At 29.1% G+C, this 17,931-nt stretch overlaps 1 protein-coding gene across 1 annotated transcript; it reads left to right on the top strand.

The window, feature by feature from the left end:
* Positions 1 to 5,902: 5,902 nt before the first annotated feature.
* LOC137821273 (uncharacterized) lies at positions 5,903 to 10,079 on the top strand. Its single transcript, XM_068625787.1, has 2 exons — positions 5,903 to 6,731; positions 9,250 to 10,079. Exons 1-2 carry the CDS (start codon positions 6,187 to 6,189, stop codon positions 9,692 to 9,694), a joined length of 990 nt encoding a protein of 329 aa, XP_068481888.1. The 5' UTR covers positions 5,903 to 6,186; the 3' UTR covers positions 9,695 to 10,079.
* Positions 10,080 to 17,931: the final 7,852 nt, after the last annotated feature.

Here is a 17,931-nt window from a genome sequence, read left to right as displayed (position 1 = left end):
TTTTCCTCAACATTTTTGCACTCTTCTTCTGCAGTGACAATGGTGCAAAGTAGGGCGACAACAGCGGTGTGAACAGTTAACGAGGGTATTTTAGTCTTTGTCGTTAGTAGTGAGGTGTAGTTCGTAATGGAGGAGGTGTAGGAAGAAAAGGCCTAAATGTGTTTGGGATGATGGATTTTAAGGAAAATGGTTAACCAAGTTCTGGCAGCTTCTTCCGCACCTCCATGACTTTTTAAGCACCCCATAAATTTAAAAATTCCAAAATTATCAATAAAAGACACAGTGTTATACAATTGGTTGTTGAGAGAAAAAGGTGTGTGGGTTGAAGGTGGCGGTGGTTTCTATGGTGGTGGTGGGTTGTGTTGATGACAATTGGCGATTGTTGGTGGCAGTTCGTCGTGGTGGTGGCATTTTTAGGTAAGTTTTTTGCGTCTTTACCCATAGTTGCTTTAAGAGATATTTGTGAAGTTTTTGTATTTTAAACTAGATAACGAATTAACTAATCTATAAGTTTCAAGATCAATAATTATGTTCTGAATTTTGTGTAACACGAACTAACTTCCGACTTAAACAATCCATAGTACATGATTGCGTTCCGTATTGTATTTCATAAGTAATCTGTATAATGTAGCTACACAATTTCCATAGTAAATATTTTAAGTTATAAGAAAATACAATAACAATCAAGAACTCTGAAAGTATATCTTTTATATAAGAAAAAGATGAAATGTAACGTTAAAAAAAAATACAATGACAATAAGATCTCCAATTGCTATTCTTAACTTTTTTTTTTCACCTCTAACTTTGTATGTAATTTTCCCTAAAAGTACATTAGAACATGTTTTCGTTATTCACAAAACAATGGAAGCATGTTTATGCTTTTACTAAAAACGAAAATGTTTTTTTCTAGTTCATGTTGTTTATTAAACAATAAAAGAATTTATAAAAAAAAAGTATTTTTTTTCATATTTTAGTAAAAATACACAACAAAAGTTTGTTTTCAATGCAAAATTATTTTTTAGATATGTTATATTTATAAAATAATCGAATTATTTTTGTGAATATTAAAGAAAAAAGTTTATAATTGTGTTTTAAGATATATTATAAAGGTTATAAGATATAAAATTAAACAAATTTATTCTTAATTTATCTAACACCATCATTTATTTAAATTCACAACTTATTTGAAATCATTGCTTCTTTAAATTCATAATTATTGTAAAGCACAAATTTTTTAATTTCTCTTTAACCTTTCTATTTCTTTTTTATTGAAATTCTAAATTTCTTTCTTCTCCTTTCTTTTTCCATAGCCATGAGCTTGAATATAGCTAAAAAATATACTTAAACTAAAAAAAATTACTATTGAGGATACGTTTTATATTCTATTTGATTTTCAATTCTCTCCTCTTTTTATTTTCATGTATGTACTTTAGAGTTGACGCAATTATGAACAAACGAGAAAAAATGAATTTATATTAATCTAAGTTCGTATTAATATGTTTGTTTATAAGGTTGAGCATTCTAAATCAAACTAGAGGATGTCTAAATATCATTATTCATTTCCTTTTCTAGGAAAAAATGAAAATAACATATTAGTTATAAAAAGGAATTGAATATAGCTTTAAAATATTTTTAACAATATTTGCAAAACAATAAAAGGGAAGATGGTCTAGGATGGATAATTTACTAGTTAAAAACAATCTACAAGAAACAACATGCGAAAGATAGGAGAAGTTTGTACAAGTGTAATAGTAGAAGCAAAGAGACACTTAATTTTTATATTAGTTTAGTCAACAAGAACTATGTTAGTTCTCCATCAAGGGTTCCACTAATCAAACTAATTGCAAGTATTCTCTATACCACTTTTGGCTTACAAAGAGTACAAAAAATCACTCTTGTGTAGATTTTGTATTTTTTTCAAAATTTATGATTTCACAATATGAAAATTGGTTTTGAGTTGAATTTCAAAGCTTTAGATAAGTTTGAGAACTTGATATCAATTGGATCAATATGCTTAATTTGAGTATAATTAATATGTAAATGTTTAAGTTTAGCTCATTTATAACACTTTCTTAGTATATTGATATATATATATATATATATATATATTGATCAAGCAACAACTTGGTCTCAAGCAATATATTGTAGCCAGAATTGAGTAATACTATGGGATCAAGCAACAAAATATCAATCAAGCGATGAGTCTCATTATCCAAATTGTAAATCATCGTTCAAGAAAGGAAGAAACTAAATCAAATCTCTCTCACGGATAGAATTTGACTCAAATACTTATGAGTCGCTCAAGCGATGAGATTTGTCACTTAAGAGACAATTCATCATCAAAGTAAGTCGAGATGTGTAAACTTAAACTTCGGCTATTAGCTTATGCATGATAGAGAGAGGATGAAAACAAACCAACACATCAATTTAGGTATGTTGATCACATTTGTTATGCTTTTAGTGCGACTGGAGAGATAAAAGGTTCAAAACCTATAAACTTCATAGAGACCTATGAAAACATAAAATTCCAGTACTGACAATGTGACATGGAAGAGAAGTTTGAATTTTTAAAAAGGAATCACACATGGACTCTAGTGGATCTACCTAGAATTCAAAAGGTCATTGGATAAAAATGGGTATTTAAGAAAAAGGACGAAATACTAGGTGTGCAGGAAGCAAGATTCAAAGTAAGACCGGTGAAAAAAGACTTTACACAAGTGAGAATAAACTATAATGAAATATTTCTCACCTATAATAATATGATGTTAGAATAATTGAAGGTTAAAACAACTTTTTCGCATGAAAAATTTGAAAGACCGTTTATGTGCAACTAATAGAGGGGCTCGTTGCACATCAAAGAAATGTGTGTCTCTTGTAGAAATCATTATATAACTTGAAATAAAGTCCATAAGTATAGTACAATAGTTTTGATGATTTATTTATAAAGATGTGTTTTCAAAAAGTCTCAAAACCATTTTTTTTATAAAAGCTATCATGTTAGGCATCACTATGAAACTTGACATCTCAGCTAGACTGACACCTCAAGTATCAACAAAAAAAGTTAATATTACCATTTTGTTCTAGGAGGGAGTTGAATTTAAGCTTAACTCAACCTTATAAAATCGGCTTAGTTTCAAAACCAATTTACTCCTCTTTTGATTTAGCTAGCTCATCTAATTTTTTCTAGCAATTGGCCTTAGAGTTGGTTTTTGAAACTTAATCAAAACAAAGATATTGAGTTTTTCAAGGTGGCTTTGTTAAATTTGTTTTCTAAGGAGGTTGAAACCAAGCCACCTTTGTTTTATGGAAAAAACTTTTCAATTTGGAAAAACATAATGAAATCATTTGTAGAATTTGTTGGTTGTAAAGATTAGATTATAATGGAGACTAACAATGTGCAAGATGAAAAATATGCATATTTTTATTTGAAGAAAATGATCAAATTGATGCAATGGTAAAACATATCATTCTTTCTGCATTAACTATGGATATTTGTTTGAAAATCTTATCTTGCATAAGTGTTAAAGATATATGGATAAAGCTGAAGGAGATGTGTGGAAATAAAGAAAGTCTTGCTAAAAAAGAATCTCCCACAACAAGCATATACAAGAAGGGGAAACCTACTACGTGACAAAAGGTAATCCTTAAAACTTAATCATTAAGATTAACTCCTTAATGTACCTTAACAATAATTGTTCAAGACACATGACTAGAGAAAGAAGAAAGTTATACCAATTCAAAGAAAAGGAAAATGGATTTGTCTCTTATGATGACAACAACAAAAGCAAGATTCTTGAGTTTGGAGAAATAGGGACAACAGATTTAGTTACAATCAAGTATGAACAACTAATGGAAGGATAAAAACAAATGTCTTAAGTATAAGTCAATTGAGTAATAAAAGATTAAAGTTAATCTTTGAATTACACTATTATATAATTGTTCAAAATAATTCTGATAAATTGGAGAGACATTGTGTATTTAGCTTTGAGAGACGTTGTGTAATCAGATAGTTAGAAATGTTTTTATATACCCCTAGTAGTCTCATTTGATTAATGGAACCCTTTGTTGTTAGCATTGGAAAACTGAATGTAATTCAAGTTGGTGTGAACCAATATAAAATTGTTTTTGTGTTATTGTTGATAATTTTATTACATATTACATTATTTATTGATTATCCCCTCTAAAAGGATTGTGAACATGTTTTTATAAAACCATCATACATCTCTGCATAGAATATGATAAATCATTCACCAATAGTTTGCTAAAGGTGTTTATAATAATTCTATTCAACCATCTTCTTATAGTTAATTTTTTCTTTCCAATGAGATTATGTGTCAACATTTTCTTTATAGATTATGTATCATAAAAAAATCCTCAAATTTTGTATCAATATAATTTTAACCTTTCAAACTTTAATAGATTTTTTTAAAATATAAAATGAAGTAAAAAAAATTAAAACATTTAAGTGATTAGAAAGATTATAAAGTCTTGTTTTAAAAAACATATTTACTTTTGAAAAAAAAAATTCAAACCCACTATTATAAAAAATTCAAGGAATCTAAATCATTTTGTTCAAACTTTTCAAAACAAAATCACCAATTTGAAAGGACAATAGCTTATTTGTTTCAAAAGTATTTTTATTGATTCAAAAGCCGAAATTGAAGAATTTTAAATCTTCTTTCCAACGTAGTAGGTCTCATATAATTTGAATCAGAAAATACAAATACAAAGCAAATGCCAACTTCCTCTGTACTTTTTTTATATTACACAAAAGAGAAAAATTATTTAAAATATTAAATAAAATACAAAAATTATAAATTATATATGGTTAGAAATATGGTTGAATATAATTTTATAATGTGTAATTATTTTTTGAAACAAATTTTACCAATAAAATCAGTTTAATCCGAATGAAGTTTTTTTTATAATAGAAGTTTTAACTTGAAAAACTTGACTTTCTTTTAACACGTTTCAATTGGAATTATTCATTATGATGCTTCTATTGGAAAAAGATGTTATATTTTGGCACTTTACTTTTTAAATCTTTAGACTTATTAGAGAAGTAATTATCTTTTACGAATTTGTAATTGTGATAATATAATGTTGGATAATAATTATAATCACTAATACAAGAAAATCATGAAATAAAACTAATTTTAGAGACAAAAATAATTAGTTGTTACAGCGACTAAATTAGATATTATTTTAGAAGCGAAAAAAAATAATTTCTAAATTAGTTTCTATTTATTGTTAAATGGTTTCTAAATTGGTATCTAGTATCAAATTTAGAAACTATTTAACAATAATATAAAAAAATTATTTTTTAAAATATTATCTAATTTAATAACTATAACAATTAATTATTTTTTATCTCTAAAATTATTTTTTATTTCATAATTTTTTTAATAAATTATTTTATTAATGAATTTTCAAGGTAAAATGATTGTTCAACAAACAATATATAATAAAATTGTTTCCGAAATTACAAAAGCTAACGAAAAGTTGATTAGTTTGAATTGCATAATTAATTTCAACCAAAAGTGTTTTTTTTTTCTTATCACATTTACTTAGTCTTATGTTTCCTTTATAGAAACACACACGACGTGCTTTCATTTTTGAAAAAAAATTAAAAAAATAAATTGAGTTATTATTTAATATTAAAATTAAAAATTTACAAAAAGAAAATGAAAACTTTAAAATGTGTTATACTTTGTGTTTTTATTTGTTGGGTGTGGTGAAATTTTTTATGATAGATAAGATGCTGAAATGAAAGTAATTATAAAATAAATTAATATATAGATTATATGGGAGGAAGTAGTTATATTTAATATTAAAAGAGAAAATGTAAAGAAAATGAATGTGAGAATATATTATTTATTAAAAATATAGATTGTAGATATTTGAATATGTAAAAGAAGTAGTTAGGAAGATAGTAATGTAGGGTTTTGTTTTTGTGAGAAATAAAGATTGTGTTGTTGTTGTGTTGTGGTGGTGAAGAAGAAAGAGTGTTGGAAGTGTGCGCTGCACGTAGATTTAAAAACACCAACTTTATAAATCCCAAAAAACTGCTATCTCATTATTTCTTTATTTTTAAATTTCCTCTTCCTCCAATCTCGTTCTTCCAAATCCTAACCGTCAATTCCGACGCTCCTCTCCGCCGCACCGGAGCACCCAAACGACACCGTCATGGGCATGGACTACTACAACATACTCAAAGTCAATCGCAACGCCAGCGACGACGATTTGAAGAAAGCGTACAAGCGCCTCGCCCGCATATGGCACCCCGACAAGAACCCCGACAACAAGAGCGAGGCAGAGGCCAAATTCAAACGAATCTCCGAAGCCTATGATGTCCTCAGCGACCCTCAGAAGCGCCAGATCTACGATCTCTACGGGGAGGAGGCTCTCAAATCCGGCCAGTTTCCGCCGCCGCCGCAGTCCTCCTCCTCCTCCTCCCGCGCCTTTCACCGCCAACATCCCCCCGCCTCCTCCTTCCGCTTCAACCCCCGCGACGCTGACGACATCTACGCTGAGTTCTTCGGCCCGGACGACGTCGGCTCCTCGCGCCGCAACGCCTTCTTCCGAACCTCCAACGGCGGCCCCGCGTTCGGCGCCGCCGCCCCGAGGAAGGCTTCCCCGATCGAGAACGCGCTCCCCTGCAGCTTGGAGGACCTCTACAAGGGCGTCAAGAAGAAGATGAAGATCTCCAGGAACGTCTACGACGCTTTTGGGTAAAACAGTCTTATCTTTAACCTAATTTCACTCAATGTGCTTGTGTCGGATTGTTTCGTGGGTTTTATTTTTTCTTCGGTTGATAAGCTTTTGTGTGTGTGTGTGACAAAATGGTTGATTATAGGTTAGTTAGTGTAATTTCCAACAGAGGGTGAAAGTTAAGTACAGTGAAATTGAAAGGGTGTTGGTTAGGGTCACTTTTTTTAATTCCAATTTCTATACCTATACTAGACCAATTGTGTGTGTACGTGTGTGTGAAATCTCTTTACCATGAAGGATTGTCATAGCTGTAAGTTCCAGAGTTGTAGTGTTTGCCTACTACACTTTGCTTCCCTTATCCTTTGACTGAATAGAACTATGTAGTGGTTGCTGAACACCTTTTTGTTTGAATGTTCTTGAAGTCCAAATCTTTGACCAACTAGGTAACGACTTTTCTTTTGGTCCTCTTTTGCTTTTGACATTATTCACTTTATGTATGTATGCGGCTTGTCTATGCTTGGGTCATTTAGCATTATATATTTGGCTGCAAAGATATGGCTGAGTATTTTAATTTACATTGAAACTAAGGACCGAAGGTGGACTTTGTTGTGGAATAGGTGATGATGTCAGGTTTGACATGGGGTTTCTTGTATAACGTAAATATGAATCCCATGATGAATATGTGCACTTTCAATTTTGGAAGAGCAAAATTTCCAAGCAAATAGAAATTTTTCATGGGCTGTTTTCTAAACAACAGAAAATAATTTCATGACTGATTTTTGTCTACGGATAAAGGGATGTTGTTCGTAAGTGTTGGTATAACATATCCCAGAAAGTTGTTTTCGTTGACATCTTGGAATCCTTAGTGTTCATTTTGTTATGCTTTTGACCTTGTGGACACGATAAATTATTGTGAAAGGGAATTCAGTAAGGTATGCATTTTATGTTTGTCAGTAAGAGGCACGTAGTGAATGTCATGTGCAATTTGCACCTGCTTCAGCTTGACTTAGTTAGGATAGTGCTTACTTTTGTTAAGACAATCGGCTATCGGGACAACGGCATTGGCTAATGTGTTGATTGAGACGAATACATATTATTTCTTTGCAGTTGCCTTGATTATAACCTATTGCTTTAGTGATCATCACGTGTATGATGAACTTTAGGCTTCCACACTAAGATTTCAAAAATAATTTTATCACCTACCATTTTCCCAACCCTGGCTTTTGCCTATCCTAGTGAAAGATAATTCATAATGGGCACACATGTCAATGTATGGAATGTCGTAGTTTATATACATAATTCATATAATTTGAAGGTTAGCTCTAAATATAATTTAATGTGGCTAATTTGAAAAGGGTTGCTTGGCTATTAAATAAAAAATAAAATGTTTTATAGGCTTATATTTTTTCAAGTTGGAGAAGCTATTGATATAAAACACAGATAAACTATTTCTTTTTCAATACATGGCAAATCAAGTATTACATATTCTTGAAACTCTGACTACTACAAATGCTAGTTTTATCTGGCATCTTTTGGGCAATACTGTATATATTTAAATTAAGATTATTTCCTTACCGTGAATAAAGAGTCAATTTATTTGGTATCAAACTTTAGCATCAATTTGGAACTATGGGGTGCATTGTTGCAAAATGAGGGACCAAAGTCAAAACTTTAGTGGAACTATAGGGACCAAATTAAGCCATTTTTTTTATGGTTGATTGTAGTGATTTGATTAATCTAGTATTGTTTTTTCTGCAGTTGGAGCGTCTGTTATTATCAGTTTAGACCAACATTTGAAATCGATATTTATACTGTGAATCACCAAACTAATTTTTGAATTATGAATCATAGTTTGTATTAAATTGTAGGAATCCTAGATGATCTAAAATGACTTTGAATGTATCACACAGGTGATATTTAGTATTCAATATTATAATTTTAAACCAAAAATAGATTAAAACAACTTAGCAACAAGTCTTGTTAAACGAATTGTTTGTTATATTTGAGTTTATAAAGTCACTATTTTGGAAGAAGGGAATTGATGATATGAAACAGCCAATAAGACAGGTTCAAAAGTGCTCCGTCAATTCCTTTTTATTTAACAATTTGAGCTTATTAAATGATTTTTCATTTTCTTTCAGTGAATTAGTGAAAGAAAAGTGAAAAAGATAAAATAAAGAATTATTGAAATCACTCTGATTCGTTCATGTTTAGAAAGATTCAAAGTTATTTGAGATTCGTCGGATGATACAAATTGATAGCTAGCTGAATCCTTAGATTCTAATAACTAGGTTTAGACAGAGGTCTCTTAAAATCCAAATATGGAAGTTGCAGAGTATTTTGAAAATTGTAATCAGACTGTTAATCTAATTACCGGATTATCCCAGAAAATAGGAAAGATTTGCCTTGTATGTATGTATGTATGTACCGACAACACTAGAAATGTTTCTTTTAAGGAAAAAATTTGCTCTTTTTCTTTTACATCTGAGAAGTGGATATTTGTGTTGACGATATTTGTAACGTGCAATGAAATTTCAGCAAACCTCGAAATGTGGAAGAGATTTTGACCATTGAGATAAAACCTGGTTGGAAGAAAGGAACAAAGATTACCTTCCCAGAGAAGGGTAACCAGGAGCCTGGTGTCATCCCAGCAGATCTAATTTTTGTGATAGATGAGAAACCGCATGCTCTTTATAGAAGGGATGGCAATGATTTGGTGATCAACCAGGAGATAACCCTTCTTGAGGCCCTTACAGGTAAAACGTTGGACCTTACCACCTTGGATGGAAGGAGTCTCGTCTTACCATTGACAGATATTGTCAAACCTGGTGCCGAGATTGTTGTCCCTGATGAAGGAATGCCTATATCAAAAGAGCCTGGGAAGAAGGGAAATTTGAGAGTTAAGCTTGACGTCAAGTATCCTTCAAGGCTAACTCCAGAGCAGAAGTCTGATCTGAGGAGAGTGTTAGGTGGAATCTCATGAGTGTGAGTTTGGTTTTCCGTGTCACTGGTGAATGCACATTGTAAATATGTCATGTGCATACTATTGATGCATGTGAATAACAGGAATACTTCACGGGTGAAACTGAGAGTATAAAGGGCCAACATACGATGAAACCATATCTTCACATCTGGACTTTTTTGCAGGCTAGGAACATAAACGAGTGTTTGGAAATCATTGGAAGTGTCAATCTTAGTGAAAGAGTTAGGTAGGTAATTTAACTGATTTTCCATCATTTTCATAAAACTTGTTTTGCCTTTTGGTTAAACTCGTGAAGGGTACTGGTCTTGATAGGATCACAATGAGTCATGCTCATACCATGAAAATTGTATATATTGATTTATTTTATTGGAGGTTCCTTTATTGATATGCTGTTCTTTTAAAACTTGGAAGTACAACACTTGGTCTATGATTTTATTACCGGCTCGTTTGTTCTGCCATAGAAACTTGATGTATGGCAAAGTGTTCTTTTAAACTGTTATTTATGCATGTATTACAGTCTCGTATATTTGGTGCCTTACATCTCTTAGAATATGTAGGAACATTATATATGATTTTTTCTTCACCTGAATCTTTTAATTAAATAAAATTTATTTCAATTTCTATTCCAAATAAATAAGGCTTTTGTTTCCTGCATTATATCATTTTGCAACCTGCACTATGTCACAGAGGTCAAATAATAGAAATATCCTGAATCCGTAAACCAAATTTCTTCTTCTGAATTCATATTCCTGGATTTATAACTACTATTCCGAATTTTGCTTTTTGCAATATGATTTTCATTCAAAATCACTTATAGATTCTCATTTCTGGTAAGCAAATTACCCTTCTTCCATAACAGAGTTTATAGAATGACAAGAACAAAATACACAAATGCTTCTGCTTATTTTGGAAGTCTTTCTAAAATTCGATTTCTGGAAATCACTATCGTCATTTTATCTAAAACTCATATTCAATCATCCATTTTTATCTTAATTACATAACCCAACCTTTCAATCATAACTACAATCACTAATGCACCTTATCCAAGCTCAGCTTTCCCTTCACCTCCATTGTAATTCACCACTATCAAAACCCAAGCTTCACACTCCAATGATTCAAATCAAAATTTTAAAGATATTTTGGGTATTTAAAATTTTTCTATATTGCAGGCCCAAATTTATATAGTGCAGAAAGCATAAATAAATAAAACTGAACACGCTTCCCTGGTGTGACAAGTTTTTGGCCCAATTAAACCGAAACAATCAAGTCGTAAAGTAAAAGGTGTTTTCTATTTGTCTACTTATTTATCACCAGCTAAAAGGGTTACAAGGTTTTAAGTTGCTCCAGAGTTATTTAGGGTTTGTTTTGAAAAAAATATTTACATATCAATATTTAGGAGGAAAAAAAAAATCTTCATAAACTACTTATTTTGTTCATAAACTAATTTGTAAACTTACTTCATTTTTTCCTTCTAAAAATGTTACAGAGAAGTTTGTCTAAACGTACCTATTTGCAATAGAAGTAAAAGAATAAGGAAGTTAGAGACGAATTGAGTTACTTCAAATAGTAAAATTTTGATGGAAGAGTATATTGGCATAAAGACCAATATCTCTAAATAGGATCTCATAGTTGGCAATTAAAAAAGGAAGTTAAGTTAAAATATATTATAGTCCAGCAAAGTATGGATAGAACTTTGAACTCCACAAAATTATAAATAATCGAATATAAGAGTTATTGCTTGAAAGAATTGAAAAAGGAAATACTTTTAGAGAATTGAGAAAAAAGTGATAGTTTTTTTTAATTAACAAAAATAATATATAAATAAAAAGGGGTACATAGGAGATATACAATCATAATAGCAAGGGAAGGTATTGCAACATGTAACAACCTAACTCCAACAAAAAGGTAATTGACAAGATTTGGAATCATGTTATCCTAGTTGTTTATTTAATTATTTGCATTCTTAGCTCTTCATATTTATCTCTTTCAAGTTCATCCTTATGTTATTGTGCTGCTCACTTCAAATTCAATTTTTATGCATAAACTTTCTCTTTTAATTGAACATTGCATCTTCAAATTATCATATTACACCCTTAAATATCTAAAACATTTAGGTCATCATACTTCAATTTATGCAACTAATTAGTTCATTTCAAATTTGAATTCAGTAAAAATTACTAAAATTGTGTACTAGTATAGTTCAACTCTCTCTTTTTTTAACAAGTGGGAAAAGCTCATCTTGGTGGAATATTCTTGATGTGGTTGTTTTGTTTTGGATTATAGGATCCTTGGCAATATGTTGGTGGAAGTGAAGGCTTTGGAAGAAATTTAACCACATTTGGTTGATTCTCTGGACCACAACCAGAATCACAAACCATTTCTCTTTGTTTTTATGGTTAGTTTTTTTTTTTTTTTTCATTTTGTCTTCTCCTTAAGTCCTCACATTGCTTTGTAATATTCTCCTGTACCCTTAATGTCACATGCATATCATATCTATCTGTGGATTTAATATTTGTAATTTGTTGCAGAAAACAATATCAGATATTCATGTCAGCCACAAGAACAATGAATCCCTGAAAAGTCTATTCAACGATAAGAATTAAAATTAAAAGAAAAAATATCTCACAAGTTTATCATTGCTTCTCTTTTATTCATTGCATGCACATTTTGTTAAATTATTATTACCTTAAAGTGCTTTCTGAAAGCCGATTCTCTGTTCTTCGCTGGCAGAATATTGTGTGGTAATTAACAAAATGTAAAACATACTAAGACAAACCACGTGGTGAACAACTATGATTGTGTTTCTTTCCTCTTTTTTATGACTAGGAATCATGTTTTGTTTTTCATAACACCACCTCATGTCAATGTATGTCTACGTTATATGTTATTTTAGTTTCAATAAAAATTAAAAGAAAATCACAAATTTTAGAAAAAAATAATTAATTTAAATTAGATATTATTTTATAAATTAAAAAATATATATTAATATTAAAGCAGTTTTTATTATTAATAAAAATTTATAAACTAAATTTTAAATTAATTTAAATCACTACCAAAATTTTAATTTTCAACTTTAGAATCTATTGGAATCTAAATTAATTGATAGTTAATTAGATACTAATTTAAAAAAATTTAGATATCGATAATTTTATAATTTATAAAATAATATTTAATTTAATGATATAATAATTAATTAAAATTAATTTAAACATTTATTTCACTTATTTATATAAATAAAAGATATTTATGTGAATTAGGATAAGTTTAAAAAATTGTCTACTGAGAAAATAAGATGAAGTATTAGACAATATACCTGTATTTTTTTTTAATGAAAGGTATTTTTATTTGTAAAAATATTTTTTATTTAATAATTAAATTATGACTTTATTTAGGAAACCTTTTTCTTTAACCTCTTTTTAGATAGTTTTCGTGATACCCAAAAACATTTATAGCTTTTTGTGATTCTTATGTTGTTAGAATAAAGATTATAAAGTTGATGATATTTGGTAAAGATAAACTGAATTGTGAAAGTTGATAGACACTGAGTCCCTCACGATTTCACTTTCAAAAAGAAATATGTTTTGTTTTTGTGTGGAGATTTTCGTACAGAAAAATGATTTTGCTGTGTAAATTATTCTTTTGTGCATGGAAAGAATGTTATACGAGAAAGTTGACACCACGTTTCTCCTGCAAACGGCCAAATTTCCTTTTCATTTACCAATCAAGAAGAGAAAAAATCCCAGTGTTAGAAAATATTGCCATAAGGGAATCACTTTTGTACACTCTCTCAGTTTCTATTACATTTAGGTTACTGTCATAGCTGCCCATCAACCAATCATTCATTTCAATGGGAGGAATACCAAACTTCAATTTTTCAAAAAATTAGGACCAACTTTAACCAAAATCTATGCTTTCTTTATCTACCAATTCTAATGAAATTCACCGTTATGTTCAGTAAGTTTATCTTAGGTAATATGCTACTATGCAAAGCGTACACTAAAAAGAAAACATAAAATAAAAACCAATTTAGAGACAAAAAAATATTAGTTACTATAATGACTAAATTAGAGACTAAAAAAAAATTGATTTTTAAATTAATTTATATTATTGTTAGATGGTAGTATCTAATTAGCAACTAAAATTTTTGTTAACAAATTTAGAATCTAAATAATTGATAGTTAAAACATTGGTTATTAATTAGATACCAATTTAGAAACTATTTAACAATAATATAAATTAATTTAGAAATCAATTTTTTATTACTTTCTGAAATAGTATTTAATTTAATCACAATAACAATTAATTATTTTTTTTTTAAATTAATTTTTATTTAATAATTTTATTGTAATGGTAAAAGTTTCATACTCTAGTTTTTCTTCCAGTTTTTCATAATAGATTTTTATAATATTATGTTTCGATTGGTCTAGGTTTAAGGTTTTTTTTTTTTTTTATAAATTTTGGCTTAATTCTTTAATTTTTTATATTGGTGTGTATTTTTTTTAATGATAATTTTTTATGTAATAAAATATTATCGTTGAATCATGAAGTGTCAATTTCGCTAAAATATTAAATTTCATAATAATATATAACATAAAGTTTTATTAAAAAAAATAAAAGTTCCAAATTTAATTACTATTTATCGAATAACACAATTGTGATGTTCATTATAGAATTTTCATTTTAATATTATTCATGTATGTTAACGACAACATGCGAAAGACTAACCAATACAAAAAGGAACACATTAGATACTCTCAAATGCATTTTCAATGAAATTTCGTAACATTTATTTACTAAAACATACTAATTTTTTTACTAATTTACCTTTATTACATTTGTTACAATATTTTTTATAATAAATGTTACTAATTTATGCAAGATAATTGCACTTAATTACATATATTTTTGACTTTCTTTTTTTCTATTTAATTGATTCTACATATTACCTATTTTGACATGTTTCTATACTAAACCAAAAACCTCTCATTCACTAGAATTTGGAAGTATAACAAGTTTTGATTATAGTAACTAGGGATTTCAGTGTGAGGAGTGGCGTATAAATTTTATCTACTTTGATGTATTAGCACATGCCATAAATGTAATGAAAGTGTTGCCCTAGAATCTATTTTTGTCCAAATAATATGAAAAGTGACTTTCTATATAGTTTGTAACATAATCAATCTAGAAGTATTTTTTTAGGAAAAAAACAACAACTATATATACAATAGAGATAACTAGATTAGGGTTTTATAAAACAATGCAAGATTGAAATAGATCATGAGATAGAAAATGATCTCATAAGGCTAAGTTTTGGATAAACATTAAGACATTTTTAAAAAACGAAAAGAAAAAGAAGTACTATAATAAAACTTTAAAAAGTTATACTTTGACATTTATATAAGATAAGATACTTCCACTTTATAACCTATTTTACTAATATAATAGTATATATTGAAATTTTATATTAAAATGTAAAATAAACATAATTAAAATAATAATATATTAAATTATAAAATGGAAGTAAATTTTTAAGTGTCAACATATCGATATTTGTAAGACTTATTAAACCGAAGTCGATCATATTTACATAAAAAAAATATTCATGTTTTATCGATCTCATTATTTTCCAAAACAAAGATAGAAAGTTTGGTAATTAAAAAAAATAAAATTATGAGTGTGTTATTGGAAAGACGTCAACACATGTTACATAACCATTATACAAAGATTCAGTGCAAAAAATATTTACATCAATAATTAATACCATTAATCAATAATACTTTTTTCTGATAATGTTTAATGATGGAAGATTTTTGTTGTATTTTTTCTTTTTGTTATTGTGAGATATTAAAATTATCTGATTTTGTTGTGAGATTTCTCTACAGTAATTTTTTTATAAGAGTTGAGGTATCTTGAAATATTTCTATTTATTTATTTTATTAATAAAGAAATAAAAATAATCAATAATTATATTTTTCCTAAATTTTTATAACATTGAAAATGTATATATTTGTACAAATTATCCAAAAAATAATACAAAAAAATTACAAGAAAATCCACATTCTACTAGGGCTGTTTAAAATTATCCATTTTTTACATTAATTTTTAGTACAACCAATATAAACAATATTTTCTAAGTCAATTTTAAAGTAATTGATGTAGAATATATACTTGTTCAAGTATCATGGTATACTAAATTATTTTGGAGTAACCATTGTAAAATATCATATTTTAAAAGGCTTTTTTGTAGTAAAAGTAGAATTCTAAAATTATATATCCAACTTGACTGAGTTTGATGTTTCAAACTTCACTCCTATTTTTTTTTCTCTTTTTTTCAATGATTTTATTTTCAAATGGATTCTTTTGTGACCTAATGACACAACAACTTAAAACAACTTTATGAAAAATTGATGTGGCTTGTCTTCATTTCTTCACAAGTTTTGTCCAACAATAGGGGTTTGAGAATACAAACAACTTTAGGGATTAGGGTTGTCCTTGGTTAAAGGATAGTAATGCCCCTCACATGGTCAAGCTAAAATCTTGCTTGTGAGAAACCTATTAAAATTGCACCGTTGGATATTATAATATAAAAATGATTTGGATAAGATTCATCACATAGAAGTTAGAACCTCGATAAATGGATGCATATAATTATAGTCATATTTATATTTAAATTAATGTCCTTGTTTAAAGAACAATTTGTTGAAACTTTCGATAAGAAATCCATGATAAGAGAGAAATAAATGTTTAGTGGCATCCCTTACATAGGTAGTATGCACCATGTCTACTTCCATACCTATTTCTCTCTTTTTTTTGGGTAATTAAATAATTGCGATTTTTTATTTTTACGATGTAAAATTATCACGAATATTGTGACCCAACACATGACTATGGCAATTGCAAGCCAATTACGTTAGACTTCTTGAAGGACCCATTGAATTTATCTCAAGAATAAATTTATCTAAATATTAAAATGTTTTCAATGAGATGAATATAAATATTTTATTAGTTAAAAAAATTTGTAAATAAAAAAATTAATTATTTAAAGTTTATTTTATAATAAAATGATTGTTTCTTTAAAATCAAATTTATCTATTTTTTTATTTTTTTAGAGTGTGAGTTGATGGTTCATCTTTTCAAGTTTAAAGATCAATTTAATAACGTTAGTAAAAAGTAAAATAATTTTCTGTTTATTAGAATTACATTAGATCGTTTTAAAATGGTTCGGATCATTGAACTTTTTAAAAAAATTTGAAACTGAATTGATTTTGCTCTTTAATATAAAGATTAAAAGGATAATTATTACCGGACAAAATCATTATTAGACTTAATTAGACTTAACTACAGGAATATAATCACTATTAATGAGTCTATAATTAGACTTAATTATAGGAATATAATCACTATTAATGGGTCTATAGTGTTAGAAAAAGAATCTGTACGGTTCTAATGCTATGGTTATATATATATATATATATATATATATATATATATATATATCATTGCTATAGATGAAAGACAGATTGAATAAAACAGAAAATATTCTTTCCTGGTATCAGAGCACAAAACTCTGATACCCGACAAATACAAAACAAAGGCAACGGTGCACAACCATGGCAGATGCACCAGAAAAGAATAATGCCAACAAAGCAGAGCACGAAGGAGGAGGTGCTAAGAAGACCTACTCGCCATATGATCTCAACGCGAGACTGCACATAACTTGTGGGAAGACATTAAAGAAAGATTCTCGGTCGTGAATGGACCTAGAATTCAACAACTAAGGTCGGACTTGTCAAGATGCAAGCAGGAGGGAATGGTGGTGGCAACTTACTTTGGAAAATTGAAGGTCCTTTGGGATGCTAACAGTGACAAAATTCCATCTTGTAGGTGTGGTGGATGCAAGTGTGAGATTGGTGCTCAGTTGGAAAAACGAAGGGAGGAGGAGAAGGTTCATCAACTCCTTACGGGGTTGGATGACGCAAGCACATTTTGGCCTCAGACCCATTGCCGTCTCTGAACCGCGTATATGCTATGTTGGTACAAGAAGAAAGAGTGAGAATGATGGCCAAATCAACGGAAGAAAGGGGGTTGGTCGTGGGTCTCGCGATGCAGGCCAACTACAAAGAAAAAGGGCGTGGAGATATGGTAGAAAAATTAATGACGTGCAGTCATTGCGGTAAAAATGGTCACGACATGAAGGGATGCTTCCAATTGATCGGATATCCCGAATGGTGGGGTGA

Source organism: Phaseolus vulgaris, chromosome 9 (genome assembly GCF_000499845.2).
Source record: "Phaseolus vulgaris cultivar G19833 chromosome 9, P. vulgaris v2.0, whole genome shotgun sequence".
Lineage (NCBI taxonomy): Eukaryota > Viridiplantae > Streptophyta > Magnoliopsida > Fabales > Fabaceae > Phaseolus > Phaseolus vulgaris.
This window is presented reverse-complemented; position numbering and strand designations above follow the sequence as displayed.